Source organism: Trachypithecus francoisi, unplaced genomic scaffold (genome assembly GCF_009764315.1).
Source record: "Trachypithecus francoisi isolate TF-2019V2 unplaced genomic scaffold, Tfra_2.0 Contig00908, whole genome shotgun sequence".
NCBI classification, from domain to species: Eukaryota; Metazoa; Chordata; class Mammalia; order Primates; family Cercopithecidae; genus Trachypithecus; species Trachypithecus francoisi.
In genome coordinates, this window is record NW_022680984.1 from 23,417 (window position 1) to 40,315 (window position 16,899).

The 16,899-nt window shown below is 60.1% G+C and overlaps 1 protein-coding gene across 1 annotated transcript; it reads right to left on the minus strand.

Moving 5' to 3' along the window:
• Positions 1 to 763: 763 nt before the first annotated feature.
• LOC117089892 (uncharacterized protein C2orf27A-like) lies at positions 764 to 10,075 on the minus strand. Its single transcript, XM_033221573.1, is given in 3 exon segments — positions 764 to 1,289; positions 1,291 to 1,540; positions 9,674 to 10,075. Coding segments are annotated over 2 exon segments (399 nt in total). The 5' UTR covers positions 1,366 to 1,540; positions 9,674 to 10,075; the 3' UTR covers positions 764 to 965.
• Positions 10,076 to 16,899: the final 6,824 nt, after the last annotated feature.

A 16,899-nucleotide genomic window follows, 5' to 3' on the forward strand; every position in this document is an offset into this window, starting at 1 on the left:
CCAAGCTGAATCAAGAGCTGCAATTAAAGATTTCCCTAAGCCCAGAGGGGACCAGCAAATACTTATAGAAGATTTTGGATTTCCTCTGAGTGCACCAGGCTCTGGGTAACCTGATGCTATAAACCAAATGTTATTGTCCCCCTCAAGTTCAAGTGTTGAAATCTAATTCCCCATGTGATGATATTTGGAGGTAGGGCCTTGGGGGATGATTAGATCATGAAGGCAGGGACCACAGGAGTGGGATTAGTAGCCCCTATCAAAGGCACCATAGAGAACTCCCACATCCCTTCTGTCATGTGAGGACATGGTAGAAACATGGCTGTCTATGAACCAGAAGCAAGGCCACACCAGACTGGAATCTGCTGACCACTTCATCTTCAGAACTGAGAGAAATAAATTTGTTTATAAGCTTCCTCATCTATGGCATTTGGTTTTAACCCCACATTAGCTAAAAACACCAACATATCAACTTGTACACCAAATTTTGGAAACCGATGCTAAAACTATGATGGCAAAAGGTGATTGATCTGCCTAAGAAATGAACCTACTTGATCCCTCTTTCCAAAAAGCTGGAAGGAGAGTCAACACAAGCAAGAGTAGGTCAAAGTCTTCTAAAAGCCATATCTGAAGGGTTTTCAATATCGCTTGATCAGATGGTAATTTAATCATACAAAGAACCACAACAAAACCCACAACTAGCAGAGGTTTTCAACATCGCCTCAAAAACACCATCTACAGTATTAGGGAGTGAAAGAAATCATGGAAGTTTCAAAAAGTCAAACTTTATTTCAGTGTTATTGTAGAAACTCAAAATTCATAGTTGCGCTGTGGATAAATCCTTGGGCAGGTGGAGGCATGGAGATTCTGGGGTGTAGCTGCTGAGTTGGAAAGCTTCCTTTGGAGAGGCTCCCTGGCCTCCTCACCCCCTGTCCTCCTGTCAAGAAGAGCCCATCCTGGGCAGCACATTATAGGCAAACGACCCAGATGCCCAGCTGAGGGCAAACCTCCATGCCTGGAGGAGGAGGCCGCCTCTGGGAACAGGAGGACCTGCTGGAACCCCTGCTCACAGGCTCCATTTCCTGCTCTCCTGCAGGCAGGCAAACACCCCCAGCAGCAGTAGCAGCAGGCTCTTCAGCAGCTGGGCTGCTGCTCTGCTGAATGAGTGAAGTCCCTCTCCAGTGAGGCAGAGGAGCACAGGTTGCACACCCTGGTTTCTGCCTCCATGGTTTCCACTGAGCCCCGGACTGGGAACAGTGAGGGAGCTGCTGGCTGGGGCTGTGCTGGTCACCCCCTCTCTGTCACCTCTAGCTCCAGCCACACTTTCAGCTCAAGAGCTGAGGCTGGTGGATCTACAGCAGGTGCCATGAAGTCAGGCAGCTCCTCACTGGGCTGGTCCTGGGCAGTCCCGTGGCAGGGGCAGGAGGGCTCTGGAGCTGCCTCTAGCTCCAGCACTGTCCCTGGAGGGGCCCTTTCCCTGGTGCTGGCACTGGCTCAACAGCTGGCACTGGAAATAGCTGTATTTCTGCACCTGAAGCAGGAGCTGAAAAAGGAGAAAGGTCACCAATATCACTCACTTTCTACTGGAATTTCTAAACACGGAAACAACCTCACTGAATTTAAAGGAATTTCAGCCTGAAAACATCAACCCTGGAAAGTCTTCCAGACTGCAGGTGACTTCATCATTTGCCTGTGTCTCGATGAGCTCCAGTGGCTCCAGCCGGACAAGGACAATGTGCAGATGTGGCACTGGTGGGATCACTGGTGAGGCCTGGCCTGACAGCTCCATCTGGGGTCTTGGTGTCCATCTGGGACGTGCTGTCTACCTGGTGACTCCTGTCCTGTGGTAGGTACCTGGGGGGGGGGGGGGGCTGTGCCACATGGCCAGAGGCATCTGGGGTGAGAGATGAACATACATGGGCATCGTCATAAAAGAAAGGCTCTCACTCCCACCATTCCTGAAGCAGCAGCCTTGAGATGTGGAGATGCAGCACGAGGACATCTTGTTCTCTTGAGCGTCTCCCACCAAGTGAGCTGGCTATGGGGCTGACCCTAGGATGTGGGTGCCTGGTTACCAGAAATTTTCGTCTTCTTCTTCTTTTTTTTTTTTTAGATAGAGTCTCATTCTGTTGCCCAGGCTGGAGTGCAATGGCATGATCTTGGCTCACTGCAACCTCTGCCTCCTGGGTTCAATTAATTCTCCTGCCTCAGTCTCCTGAGTAGCTGGGATTACAAGCACGAGGCGTGTACCACCACACCCGGCTAGTTACTTTTTTATTTTTTTATTTTTAGTAGAGATGGGGTTTTACCATGTTGGTCAGGCTGGTCTTGAACTCCTGACCTCATGATCTGCCCACCTCGGCCTCCCAAAGTGCTGGGATTACAGGTGTGAGCCACCGTGCCTGGCCTGGTTACCAGAATTCTAAGTTCCATTAGTTTCTGTCGCCAAGGAAGTGAGGTTGCTTCTTTAAGGTTCCATCCCCTCAGCCTCCTCCTTCCAGAAGACCTACTCAGGACCCCAGTGGGCTGCTGACTGCTCAGCCTCCCCACAGGTCAACTCCTTACCTGTACACAGTTATGTCCACCCAGGGCCTCTTGGACACCTGTGTCTGATGTTCACCAGGGGCCTAGGAATCCACTTGGTGCCTGAGATCCTACATGTGCCTAATGTTACCCTGCAGACTGGGTAGCCACCTGGGGACCAGGTATCAACCTAGGGACTGTGGTTGACCTGTGGGCTGATGTCCACCTGGGGACTGGGTATTTACCTGGGGCCTGATGTGCACCTGGGGCCGAATGTTCCCCTCAGGGTGAATTCCACCTCGGGTCTGTAGGTTCACCTGGGTCCTTAGATCTATGTCCCACTGGGGCCTTATATTCACCAGGGACTTGTATCTAGCTGTGGCCTGATGACCTACTGCATCGTGTTGTTCACCTAAGGCCTGGTGTCTTCCTGGGGCCTGGTGATCACCTGGGAGCTGGATATCAACCTGGGGCCTGGTGTCCACTTAAGGCCTGATATGTGCCTGGGGCCTGATTGTCCACCTGCGGACTGGGTGTCCACTTTGGGTCTGATGTCCACTTGAAGTTAGGTATCTCCCTAAGGCATAGTGTCTACCTGTGGCCTGATGTCCACATGAGTCTGGGGTTCAGCTGAGGCCTGCTGTACATCTGAGGCCTGATGTCTACCTGGTGACTGCCATCTTGTTGAGGCCTGATGTCCACCTGGGAATGGTCTATCCATGGAAACGGTTATGCCCACCTGGGGCTGGATGTCTCCCAGGGGCTAGAAGTCCACCTGTGACCCCGTGTCCACCTAGGGCCTGATTTCCACCTGGGGCACAGTGTTCACCTGAGAGCCGGGTGTTTACATAGGGCCTGATGTTCAGCTGTTGCCTAGATGCCCACCGGGGGCCTTCTGTTTACCTGGGGACTGGTATCCAGCTGGGTCCTAATGACCACATGGGTTGAATTATTCACCTAGAGTTTGGTGTTCACTTAGGGCTTGAGTGTCAGCCTTGAACCTGGTGTCCACCTGGGACTTGGGTATCAAACTAGGGGTTGGTGTCCAGTTGAGACATCATGTGCACCTGGGGTCTGACTTCGCATGAGGCCAAATGACCAATGGGGGCCCGAATGTCAACCTGGTGTCTGAAATTCACTGGGAGCCTGGGTATCCACCTGGGGCCTGATGTTCATCTGGGACTAGGTGTCAATATGTGGCCTGATGTAAACCTCTAGTTCAGTGTCCACCTTGGGCCTAATGTCAACTGGGGGACTGATGTTCACCTTTGACCTGATGTCCACCTGGAAACCGTGTATTCACTCATGGCCTGATGGTCACCTGGGGTTGAATGTCCAACTGTGGTCAGATGTGCACCTGGAACCTGGGCATCCACCTGGGGCCTGATGTTCAGCTGGAGCCTGGAGTTCACCTGAGGCATGAGGTCTACCTGAAGCTTGATGTTCTTCTGGGTGCTGGATGTTCACCTGGGGCCTGATATCCACCTGGGGCCCAAGGACACTTCTCAGGCCTGATGACCACAAGTTGGCCTTGTATTCATCTGGTGCCTTGGTATTAATCTGTAGCCTAATGTACTCCTGGGTTCTAGTGTCTTCTTGGGACCTGATGTCTACCAGGATCCTGGTATCCACCTGGGGCCAGGTATCCACCTAGGGCCTGATATTCACCTGAGGACTAGGAATCCACTTGATAACTGGTGCCCATCTGGGTCCTGATGTTAACCTTGGGACTAGGGAACCACCTGAAGCTTGATGTCCACTTAGGGCATAAGTGTCTATCTGGGGTCTTGTGTTCATGCGGGGCCTGACGTCAACCTTGAGCCTAGGTATTCACCAGGGGACTAGTGTCCAGCTGGGGCCAGATGTTCACTTGGGGCCTGGTGTCAACTTGAAGCAAGGTTGTCAACCTAGGACCTGATGTCCAGTCCAGTGTCCACCTTGGGCCTGTTTCCTACCTGGGGCCTGTGTGTCCACATAGACCCTGGTGTCATTTTGGGGCCTAGCTATTTACCTGGGGCCTGGATATTCATTGGTACATCATGTCTACTGGGGTCTTTGTGTCAATCTGAGCTCCGATATCCACCTAGGGATTGGGTATCTACCTAAGGCCTGGTGTTTACATGGGGCCTGTAACACCAGATTCCAGATGAACTCAGATGTACACCTGAGGCCTGATGTCCACCTGAGTTCTGTGTGTTCACGTAGGGCCTGCTGTCATCTTGGGACCTAAGTATTTACCTAGGGCCTGGGTATCTACCTGGGGCCTGACTTCCAAATAGTTCTTGTGTCAACATGGGGCCTGATGTCCACTTTGGGCCTAGGTAACCTCCTGATGACTAATGTCCACATGGTTCCTGAGGACAACCTGAGACCTGGTATTGATTTAGAGCCTAGTATCCACCTCGGGTCCAGGTGTCCACCTGAGACGTGATGTTCACCTGGAGTGTAGGAATTCACCTGGGGCCTGGTGTCCACCTTGAGTGTGTGTATCCAACTGAGTGCTGGTATCCACCTGGAGTCCAGTGTATACCTGGGACCTGCTGTACACATGGGGCCTGGCCATCCACCTAGGACCTGATGTTCAGATGAGGGCTGGAGTTCTCCTGGCCTGGTGTCCACATGGAGCCTGGGTGTACACCTGGATCCTGAAATCCAACATGGATGGGCCCAATGTACACCTGGGCCCCAGTAGTCATCAGATACTAGGAAACTCTCAAGCCCCAGGTGCACATAAAGCTCCAAGTGGCCACCTAGGCCATAGGGTGATATGCAGGGTCCAGGTGGACACTGAGTACAAGATGAACACCAGGCCCCAGGTGAACACCAAGCCTCAGGTGTCTACCTAGTCCTCAAGTGGACACCAGGCACTAGATTGACACACAGGTCCCAGGTGGATATCAGGCCCCAGGTGAGCACCAGGCCCCAGGTGGTTGGGTTACATATACCATAGGTGGCCATCAGGTCCCAGGTCTATATCCACTCCCCAGCTGAACATCAGAATCCAGGTGGATACCCACGTCAGAAGTGAACACCAGGTTCCAAATGAACATCGGGCTCCAAGTGAACACACAGGCCCCAGTTCAATACCAGCCTCAGGTAGATATCAGGAACCAGGTGGACTCCAGGCCTAATGTGCATGCTTAGTCTCTTGGAATACATCATGTTCAAGGTGGACACCCAGACTCCAGGTAGACATCTGGTGCCAGGTGGACATCTGGCTGCAGGTGGACATCAGGCCCCAGGTCGATACCCAGTCCACAAGTATAAATCAGGCCCCAGTATTTCATCAGGCCCCAGTTAAACACTTGACTATAGGTGTGCATCAAGACCCAGATTGACACCCAGGCTTCAGGGGCACATTGAGCCCAAAGTGTACACTCTTGCCCAGGTGGACATCAGGCCCAAGGTGTACACCAGACCCCAAGTGGGCATCAGGTTCCAGGTTGACACCAGTCTCAAGGTAGATCCTTAAGCCCTGATGGGTCATCAGGCCCAAGGTGGATACCTTGACCTCAGGGGATCACCAGGTCGCAGGTAGTCCCCAGGTGGACGCTAGGCCCTAGGTTAACACAAGGTCTGAGATGGTTTCAGCACCCATGTGGACTTTAGTCATAAGGAGTTTACCTAGGCCCTAAGTGTGGACATCAGGCCCCAGGTTGACACACTGAACCAGGTAGAAGTCAGGCTCTAAGTAGAAACCCAGGCCCTAGGTAAATACTTCAGTCCCAAGCCAACATCAGGCCCTATGTGGACACCCAGACTCCAGGCAGACATCAGGCCCCAGGTGAACACTGAACTCAAGGTGGTCATCAGGCCCCAGGTTGACACATAGGCCGCAGGTAGACAACAGGCACAGGTGAACTTCAGGCTCCAGATGAACATTGGGCTCCAGGAAGTAGTCTGTGCCCCAGTTAAACACCAGGTCTTAGGTAGATATCAGGCTTCCAATGGATGCCCAGGCCCCAGGTGGATACAAGGTTTCAGGCAAAGAGCAGGCCCCAGGAAGACATTAGACACCAGGTGGAAACTCAGGCCACAAGTGAACATCTGTCCCCAGGTGGACATCCATCCCAAGGTGGACATCAGGCCAGAGATGTACACCCAGGCCCCAGGAGAACTCCAGGTCCCAGGAGGACACTCAAGCGTCAGGAGAACACCCAGTCCCTAGGTAACTACAAGGCCCCAAGTGGACATGATGTTCCAGATGGATATGAGGCCCCAAGTGGATACTAGGCACAGGTGTACATCAGGCCCCAGGTGGACCCCAGGTCTCAGGTGCACACCAGGCCCCAGGGGAACAGTGGGCCCTAGGTAAGCATGCAGTCCCAGGTGGACAGCAGGTGCCAGGAGAACACCAGGACCCAATTGGTCATAAAGCCAGAGCCGAACACCAGTTCCACATGAACACCAGTCCTCAGGTGGGCACCTAGTCTTCTCATGTGCATCAGGTACCAGGCTGACACGCAGGCATCAGCTGAACTCTGGGCCTCAGCTGAACATCAGATCCCAGGTGGTCACCCAGGCCCTGGGTGAACACCAGGTTTTAGGTGGACACCAGGTCCTGGGTGGATGTCTGCTCCTGATGAACCTCAGGCCCCAGTGGACACTCAGGCCCTTTGTAGACATCTGGCTCCATGTGTACTCCCAGGGCCCAGGTAGACATGAGGCCCCAGAGGAACACCAGTCCTTAGTCACCTAAGACTGAATTCCCCTAGGGCTGGAGATTGAGTATTAACCTGGTCAGCATTGTGGGGAGGGGAGGACCTGCAGGCTGCAGTGCTGGCCCTACCGCCTCTGATTCGGGTAATGGACTGTGGTCCCTGGGGAAGTCCACATCTGCTTAAAATATCGCCTGATGAAATGAAATTCTTCAGCGGATCCTGCCTTGCTCAGGGCAGGCAGTGTGATCCCGAACCTGCCTCAGCCACCATGGGGGGCCTGGGGACAAGCGGTCCCAGCTGTGGAGCCCGGAAGGAGGGGTTCCCAGCGCTCGGCCAAGTGTGAACAGAGGGCTGAGGCCTGGCAATACCTCTCACGGGGTTTTTCCTCACTAAAGACTCTTGGGAAAAGGAAGCCAGCGCTCAGCGCTCCCGCTGGGCCCGGCTCTCCGGGCCTCCGGCCCGGGCCACCAGACGGCTGCCAGGCACCAGTTCTGGTCCTGAGCGGACCCGGTCCCGGCCATCTTCTCCACCTGGCAGAGGTGGAGCCAGCGGAGAGCCGGGTCCTCTTGGAAGTTTCCGAGGCCGCACGGGTGCGCCGAGTCCGCCTCTCGCTTGCAGCGAAGGCCCTGGCATCAGCGCGGCCGCTTTCCCCTTTCTCGCTCCAGCTTCGGGCCCATCCTGGGCTAGGGCCTGACCTGCTGGCCCACACGCAGCCCGGTGGTCCCGACTCTGAGCAGGCCCGCGGTGCACACACAGAACCGAACCCGAACACGCACACGTACGCCCCACGCGCGGAGGGCCCGCAACGCCGCGCACAGACAGCCCCTTCGCGTCGGCGGCGAAACGCCCGGCCTTGTTCGCACCAAGAGGGGTCAGAGGTCACGAGAGGCCGAGGCCAAGGGCACCGGGCAGCAGAGCGCGGCGGGAAGGGGGCGCCTCACCCAGGGGCCGGAACGGCCGACGGCGGGGCGCAGGGGCGTCCGGCATAACTCGGGAGCTGCTTTTCCCTGGCGCACAGAGCGCGGGGCCTACGGCCGCCGGGCCGCTGTTGGGACGAGCCAGGCGGGTCCCGAGCCGAGGGAGCGGAGTTCGGAAAAGCGCCGCGAGTCCCGCGCCCACCCGGCTCACGCTTGGGGACTCGGCCCCGGGAGCTGCGAGGCCGGCCTGGCGGGACCTGGCCCCAGAGGCGCGAACGGAACGGCGTGGGTCGGGCGGGGACCTCGAGGGGAGCGGCCCGGGCGCCTCTTCCGCGGGTGGGCGGGCGGGCGGCCTGCAGAGGAGGGGGCGGCGGGAGCAGGCGGCGCCGATTCCGCTCCGAGCGGCACTGGCCGCTTCGCTACAGCTGGGGCTTCGGCGGGGCTGCGGGAGTCGCGCTGGTCCCGCGGCGCCGCCCGTCCTCACCTGCCCGCCGGCCTCACCGCGGATGGCGCCGGCGGCCGGGGCTGCGGGGTGCGCGCGGGCTGCTCAGAGGCGCAGTGGCGGGCGAGGGCGCGGGTGGCTGGAGCAACCGGCCCGCGGCAAGGACCGGCTGGCGGCAGGCGGGGCGCGCGGAGCCTGGGCTCCGCCGAGACGGAGCGAAACAGAAAGTAAGACCGAGGACCAGGCAGTCTGGCCGGGGCAGCTCTGTCCCCGCCAGGCCCGGCTGTGCCAGGCAAGCGGGTACAGAGGGGTCCGCGCGGGCCCGAGGGCGGCAGCCGTGGGTCGGGAGGTCGCCTGGTGGGGACCCTCCTGTCGGAGGCACGGTCTCCCGGGCGGCCCGCGCAGGCTGCCGGCGTCCCAGAGGAGCGCCCTCCACCACGCGGGGCACCGCCGGGGGATAAACTTCACGACCACAGTTCCAGCCCGGGCAAAAGTCTCCATTTTGCTCCCCAAGTGGCTGCGGCTGTCCCGCCGTTGCTACCCCTGCCCCTGCGCCCGCGGAGCCGGGTGGGCGCCGGCCCGCGCCCCCTCCTCCGCCCCTCCCCGGCTCGGGGTCTCCCTCCTCTGCGCCCGGCTGGCGGACGCCAAAGGCGGTGCTCTAGCGCCCACTATTTCAAAAGCCCGGAATATGATTTGACCAGGACTGAGAGCCACTCGGAGAGAGAGAGAGAGAGAGCGAGCGGGGAGGAAAAAGTTGCTCTCCCCTTTCGTCAACTTTTCGCTAACTTTCACTTTTCGCTCCCCTCCACCCCCGGCCCTCCCCCTCCGCCCCCCTCCCCGGCCCCCACCGCGCGCCTCGGGTTCCCGGGCCCAAGCGCCTGACACTGGTGGGGGGGAGGAGGTTCGGCGGGGAGGGGGCCGGCGCCTTCGGGGAGCGCGCGGCCCGGGCGCCCCGAGCCTCCGCGCCGAGCCCGGTCGCCCCGGAGCGCGAGAGGCGGAGCAGCCCCCCGGGCCGCGCTGCCGAGCCGGGGGCCCGGAGCCGCAGGCGCCCCGACGCGCACCCCTGGCCCGGGCGCCCCGGCCCGGCGGCCCGGGCCCCGGCGGCGCGGCGCGGCCGAGCGCGGGAGACTTACTTTTGGCTAGCTTCCTCGCCCTCGCCTTGGATCGCATGGTGTCGGCTCGCGGAATCTCTCTCCTCCTCCTTGAGTCCAGAAGCAGCCACACACTATCTTCATCTCCCCAGCATTGTCAGTTTGGACACCTTCGCACATGCGCACAGAGCACTCAATCTGACGCCCCTCGCCGGGGCCAAAAAAACTTTGCAATGTATTCATCATCCTCATCGTCGCGCCGCCGCCGCCGCCGCCGCCGCCTCGGCGCGGGATTGGGGGGCTCTCCTCGGCCTTCTCGGTCTTCGTCTCACTTCTCTCTCCCCCCTCTCCCCTCCTTTGCAGCGCAGCTCGGAACTGGCCCTTTAAGAAAACATTCCGTGCTCGGCGCTCCCGCCCGGGGCCCGCACCCCGGACACTTTAAAAGGACCCAGGTGGCCCCGGAGGCGAGGTGACTATCCCCCCACCCTGCCCCTGCCTCGCGGCGCGTCGCGCTGCTGCTCCCGCCCCAGCCGGGGCCGAATGTGGGGCGGCGGCTGCGGGTTTCCACACGACTTCCTTGGATCTCGAGGCACACGCGCCGATAGTTCGGACGCGGGTCCGGGCTGGTTTTGCTCCATTTTACTGCGTTTTATTACTAATTAAAAAGCTTTGCGTTCCCAGTCGCCCCGGCCCGCTTTTCTCCTGCACTCTCCCCTCGGGCCCCGTCCCCGCCCCGCGGGGCGCTGGAGGGGGCGTCGGGGCTCGCGCGCCAGAACCCGGCTCCTCCGAAGCCCCTCCGGGCCCCGCCGCCCCCCTCGGGCCTCCCGGCCCCCGCCTCCTCTCCTTCGCCCCCACCCAACGGCTGCTGCTTCGGGCTTCGCGGCTCAAAAACAACAGCGGAGGCGCCGCCAGCTCTGCGCTCCGCCACTGCCCAGGCCCGCGGGCGGCGCTCGGACCCGCCGCCCTCGGTCCCTCGCGAGGCCGCGGAGGCCAACACGCCTCGCAAGGGGGGACAGCGCGGGGGCGGCCGTCCAAACACCAGGCGTCCTCAGCCAGTTGTCCCAGGGCGCCCGCACCTCTCCGCCCGCGCGCTCCTGCCGCCGCGCCCCCCAGGTGAGTACCCGGCTGCGCGAGCGCCTGAGCTGGGCCACCTTCGGGGACCTGGGCCTCTGGGGACACTCTCCTCTGGCCTCTCTGGGCCCAGGTGCGTAGGGGGCGGAAGGGCCGGCGGCGCAGGTGGAGCAGCGCGGACAAGAGCCGACCAGACGCTTCCTCTTCCCCTGCAGCCCCCAAACGCCGAGGCGCTGCGGCGGAGGGGCCGGGCTAAGCGCAGGCAGGGTGGCCCCGGCCCAGGAACCTGACGGTCCGAGTGCGGATTTCTCATCTGAATATCTGGGAATCGAGAATGAATTGGAAGGAAACCGAGGCGCTGCCCTGGCCGGGTTGCTCTCCCGCACCCTTCTGGAGCACCGAGGTCCTGCCCGGCAACGGGACTTGGAGCTGCCGCAGAGTCAGCCTGAGCCCAAGGCAGGGGTCGCGCCCGCGATGTGGGGTCTCTCCGCCGCCCCGCGAGGCTCCTGGCCGTGCCCTCCCTGCCCTTTGTTGTGTAATGAGACCTGTGGCGGCTCCACTGAGACCCACACGTGGAACTCCGCGCCTCCGCGTTAAAGGAGGTGAAACGCAGCAGCCCTGAGAAACCCGAGACCCCGGTGTCCTAGCAGAGGCGCCCCGGATGGGGAAGGGCGTGCGGCCGGCGCTACCCCAGAGGAAAAGCCCAGCGGAGCGGGGCTGGGCAGGAGCCGGCGGCGGCGGAGCGCTGGGCCTTCTGCCTTGGATCCTCCGCAGTCGGCACCACTTCCCTGCTCAGATTCGAACCCAGATAGGGCTCCCATGACTCCAGGGTGCCCAGTCTTGTAGCCAGCTCGCCGCCTGAACCCAGGATGGAAGAAGCGCTCACTGGCCGCTACCTCTGCTGTTTCTGGCACCAGGTGAGTGTTGCCCAGGGAAGGGCCATGAGCAATGGCACAGCCCCATTCCCTGCCATCCTTCTGAGGGTCTATCGACCCCTTTACCCACCCTCCCCACACCCTGACCATCTTTCAACAGGGCTGGGGCGCAGAACAGCTCAGTTTACAGGCCCAGCTCTGGAGGTCTTGATCAGCATAGCAGACTAGGGCACTGCTGCAGCTCTGGACGGCCAAGGCCGGTTCTGAACCTGCTCACCCGAGTGGGCGGGAGGTGCTGGAGCCCAAGAACACAGGCGCTGTCCTGCCTAAATCCTACCAAGGGCAGGCTCCCGATGGTGGGCCCAACCTGGCTGGAGCTGCTGGCTAGAAAGGACTCAAAGTCACTCCCTTATCTCTGCACCCAGTTTCCCCTTGCTCCTGCCTGAAGCCTCCGCAGGTTTGGGAGGAGGCCTGGGGAAGTTACTATAGTGCCTGCAAAGCACTCCCACCTACAGAGAGGGTCCCTTCCCCACCCTTACCCTGCAGCTCAGCAAAGGCCTCCTTTGCCTGTGGCCTGGAGGTAGCCAACAGATGCCAAGGTTGTGTAGTCCTGGCCTTCTTCTAGGGGTGCCCCAGCTCTCTCGGGTCCTTTCCATGCCTCCTCCTCCAGCTCAGGAGGTGATTCTCAGAACCCTGACCAGGCTAGGACAGGACAGCCATCCCTGGCACTGTTGCCAGCACCTAGGAAAGAAGGGCAGGAGGTATGGGAGCAAGCTGGTCTGTGCCATCTGGCCCCTGCCCTCCTCCAGGCTGTTGGGTAGGGATGAGGTCACGGATCTGCCTGGGGAGGGGTAGCTGCCGGTCAAGCCTGGCCAGGGAGACAGCTGGGCTGCCTACCCGCAAGGCACTGATGCAGCCCTGGCTCCAGTGGGTCAGTGTCTCCCCAGCCTGCTCGAGGAGCCCAGGCAGGCTGTCCCCAAGGCCATGGCCCTGGCTGAGGTTGCATCCTGGCCTGGCCAGGCCCTGCCCCCGCGTGGCCAGACTTAGAAGCGGAGTGCAGGTCAGGATTGAGGAGTCCCGTGAGGAAAAAGAGTGAAGCAGGGAAGATGACATGCAGGTCCTCCCTGGGTCCCAGTTCTGTGTTCCTGCCTGGCAAGGGCTTTGGGGGGCTTGGGGAAAAGGTAGGGCAAGTGGAGGCCCAGTGGGGAAAAGGTTGGTATTAAAAGTTTTAAGGGCAATTTTCAAACCAAGTCTAGCTCTGCAGAGCCTTGGGGCTGACGCCAGGCCCTGGGGCCCCTGTGCTGGCAGTGTGAGTGCTGTGAACTCATTCCCACTGACCTCCTTGAGTTGTCCAAGGACAGTGAGTGTGGGGTGACCACAAAGAGGCTCCTACACTGGACAACTGCACACTGCTGTCGAGTTCCACAACCGATTTTATAGCTGGGGTCTTGGAGGTTAGCTAACCACCTACTTCTGCTGGGGTCTGGGCAGAGAGGGAGTCCATGGAAACTCGATTTCCCTATGAGCCCTGCAGGCTCCCAGTGTTTCTAGCGGCTGGAGACCCATGACCAGGTTAATTCCTTAGAGAAAAGGCCAAGCTTGAGAGCCAGAAATGCTGGTCCTGCTGCGCTGGAGGAAGCATCTTATTAGACAGCAAGTAGAAGAGCCCCAAGCCCCAGGGGTTCCCCAGAAGCCCATTGAGTAGCAGAACTACCATGTCGGCCCACCCTGCACTCCCTGAATCTATAAATGCATTCTAGGGCTAGAGGGCCCCTTTGCTTGGCCAGGTCTTGTGCCCCATGCCAACTGGCAGGATCATAGCTGCCCCAGCTGCCCCCACCTCCAGCCCCTCAGGCCCCAGAGAGCCCTGCTTTGGGCTGTGTGTGCAGGACAGGAGGTGGGCATGGCACCTTGCAAGATGGACTGACCTCACCAGGTTCTCACCCCTTTCCCTCCTGCTCCTCTGTGGGGTTTGAACTTGGCCATGGGTTTTCAGATACTTGGCCTCAGGCTCTATTGAATTCCAAGTCAAGGTTTTACTCACTCCACACCCCCACCTTGTTCCTCCAGGTAGCAAGGAAGCACATAGCCTCTGGTTTACCAACGGGCTTTCCTGGGAGATTGGAAATGCCCCAGGTGGGATCCAGACCGCCAGCACTCACTCCACCCCCAATATCTGGCCCACTGAGTCAGGCCAGGATGAGGCTCTTACTCTCTGGGCATGTTCTCCTGCCCCACACTTGGTGGGAATGTCTCCCAGACTTGAGCAGCAGGAGGCAGGAGACCACAGGGGCCCTTGGGGATGGCTGACTTGGCTCCCACTAGACAGAGGGGAACATGGAGGAGGGCTGCCTGGACCCCATACCTCGCAGGGACTCGATGGGGACTGAATACTGGAAGGAGCCTGCATTTGGTCTAGAATGGTGGGGGTGGGTGGGAGACACAAGTCATCGAAAAGGCCATTTCTTCCCTATTCAGGCCTCTGAAATGACCCGAAGTGGGTGCTCCCTCCAGCATTATGCCTCAGCCGCACACTGGGGCCATAGGAATCCCCCCCAGACCCTGGGGTCAACATTTCTGGGTCCCTTTGAACCTTCTTCTCACCCAAGGCCTGGGAAGCCTTCCTGTGCCACAGAATACTTGGAGAGGACGGGACACATGTCCCAGTTCTGGCCCAGTGGTGGCAAGGTTCCGTTCCCTGCACTGCTCAAAAGTAGGGACCTCCCAAAGCCGATACCCGATTCCAGGTCCCAGAGTGGGTAGCTGGGAGGAGTGGACTTCCCAGGAATGTGAGCCGTGTCGCTGATTTCGAACAAACCCCAGATGTGTGGAAACTGACTTATTTTGATTGAAAGAGGATCCTTGTCCCTTGCAGACGGGCAGCTTCCGGGGACGGGCTTGCCATCGGCAGGCACGATGCTGTGGCCATCCCGGTGGAACCCCTCTGCCTGGCTTTGTGTCCTGGCATCCCCACCAGGGTGCCCCGCTCTCCTGCACAGATGTCGGGAGTATCTGGATGCCCCATGGGCACTTCAACGGCCCAATTCGGAGTTTTTTGTTTTGTTTTGTTTTAAGAGATTGAGACTGTGAACCTGAACTCCCTTGATCTCCTCCCATTGGGCCCAGGAGGGAGCCTAATCCAGGCCCAACCGGGCTCACTGAGAAGGTGCAGGAAGCCCCCAACGACTCCTACTCGTGTGCGGCCCATACTAGCCGAGAGGCTGCAGTGGTCTAGCCGCTGAGTGTCTGCAACCGGGAGCTCCCCCGCCGCTGGGGGCAATAAACGGAATCGGTTTCCCACGCTTTCCCTCTTGATCTCGGAACCTTTAAAAATCCGCCAACGAATGTCGTTGCCTGGATGCGCTGCGTGTGACCTTCAGCCGTGTGTTCACGCGTACCCGCAGCCGTGGAGTGGCGGTCCCTTCCTGCCGCCGCAACCCCGGGGCCGCCGCTCTGCGCACACCGGCAGCAACTTCGTTACCCACAGCGCCCGCGTCCTGCGGCTCGCGCGGAACTGCGCGCGGGAAGGTGGCCGAGGGACCGCTCCAGAACGCTGCTCGCGTAGACGCTGCCTCTGCCTTCAGATCCCAGTTCGGCCGCGCGCGGGCGGGGCCCTGGCAGCAACGAAAATGGCGAGTCTCGTAGCCTTCCGGGCCTGATGGCCGCATTCCGGGAGTCGCCAGGTGGGAGTCCGTCTTCCGCGTCCTCAAAAGCCCAGAGCCCGGGACACGGGCCGGCGGCCGGGTCACCAAGCCGATTCCCCGCATCGACTAGCGCCGGAATCCATATTCGGCTTGCAAGGCCCCCTCCTGCCGTCTCTCCGCAGAGCGCCCTGCCCCACACTGCCGGCCCTCTTAGCTTGAAAACCAGATTTTGCCTTTGATCCTGAGAGATTAATACTCCACAGGTGAAACCGTGGAGACGGAGCTGCGGTGGGTTTCTTCTCTACGCCTCAGTTTCCGCGTCTGTGAAATGGGATCAGGCGCGCCTGTGCTCCTCCAGGAGTTTATTGCAGGGCTGGCTGGAGAGAAGGCTGGGTGGAAGCCGCCAGGTGGAGGCCCATGGTCGCCCACCCCGTGGGCCTCGTTTGCTGGGTGGGGGTCAAAGGCTTGTGAGACAGGGATCGCCCCAAGGAGGCTCTGGAGCCGGCCCTGCCCGTCCCTGTCTCCTCCCCTCGCTCCCCTTCCCCCGGCCTTTCCGGAACTCTCTTGGACCGCTGGGTGGAGGAGGGGCGAGGGCCGGCTCCTCCGTCCCCAGGGTCGCTGTCCTCCCACCCCCACCGCAGAATCTGGCCCGCCATGGGCTTTCCTCTCAGGTCCCTTTGGGTCTCCAGAAGCCCGGAGGTTTCACGCAGACTCGAACCTGAGATGGCACCATCCAGCACCCCAAATCCTGCGGAGGGCGGAGGGGATTTGGGGAGAAGGCAGGGGCTGCCAGGGGCGCTTTGGCTGCTGGGGGTGGGGGACAGGGCCTGCGGGGGAAGCGGGTGGGGGAGGGCTGGAGACCCAGGCCCCCCTAGATACAACGAACTGCGCGGGAGGGAATACGCCATGCCCTTACCCACTTCCAAGGACGTAGGTCTTTTAGTACCTGCCGCAGCCGCGTTCCCACACATCTGGTCGGGGCCCCGCAGCATGGCCTGGGGAGCTGAGGCTTCTGGACTGACACAAACTACCTTTCTGGGTGTAGAAGGAGGAGGTGGGGTCGGGAAGCAGGGGGCCGTGGTCTGAGCATACCTTCTGGCCTCTGGGCCTCCCACCTCCTGGGGCAGGACCTACGGGGAAGGACGGGAGCAGAGTGCGGTGGCGAGCTTTGCTTTCTACTAAACCAGTAACTATAGTGGTAGTGGCGGTCGAGACACAGCTCAAAGAGCCAGCAAGAATAGAGCAGACACCAGGATCGCCCCAGGCAGGGAAAAAATGACCAATTCTGTCGAGTGACCCGAAGGTGATGGAATCACTCGGGCGTCCTCCTGGGAAAGGGCTGCCTGCCCCCGCTGCCAGAACGCCGCCGGCGTCCATGCCCCCGGGGCTAGAGAGAGTAGCCGGGCACAGGTACCTCAGGAACTCTGATCTCCTCACCCGGTACTGGGCTGTGGGGCGCCCTCACCCCCACACTTTGTGTCCCTGGGCCTCCTCATCAAGGCAGGGGCCCTGAGTGGCAGGGACACCCCTGTGTGCATAATATGCCCCCTGCAGCCTTCACCTGGGTGAAGAGGGCAGGTCCAGCCTTCAGCAGCCCCTCCCCCATGACTTCAGTGGAATTACAAGGGGAACACCCAGGGCAGCTCCCATAGGCTGCAGAAGGGAAGAGGGGAGGGCT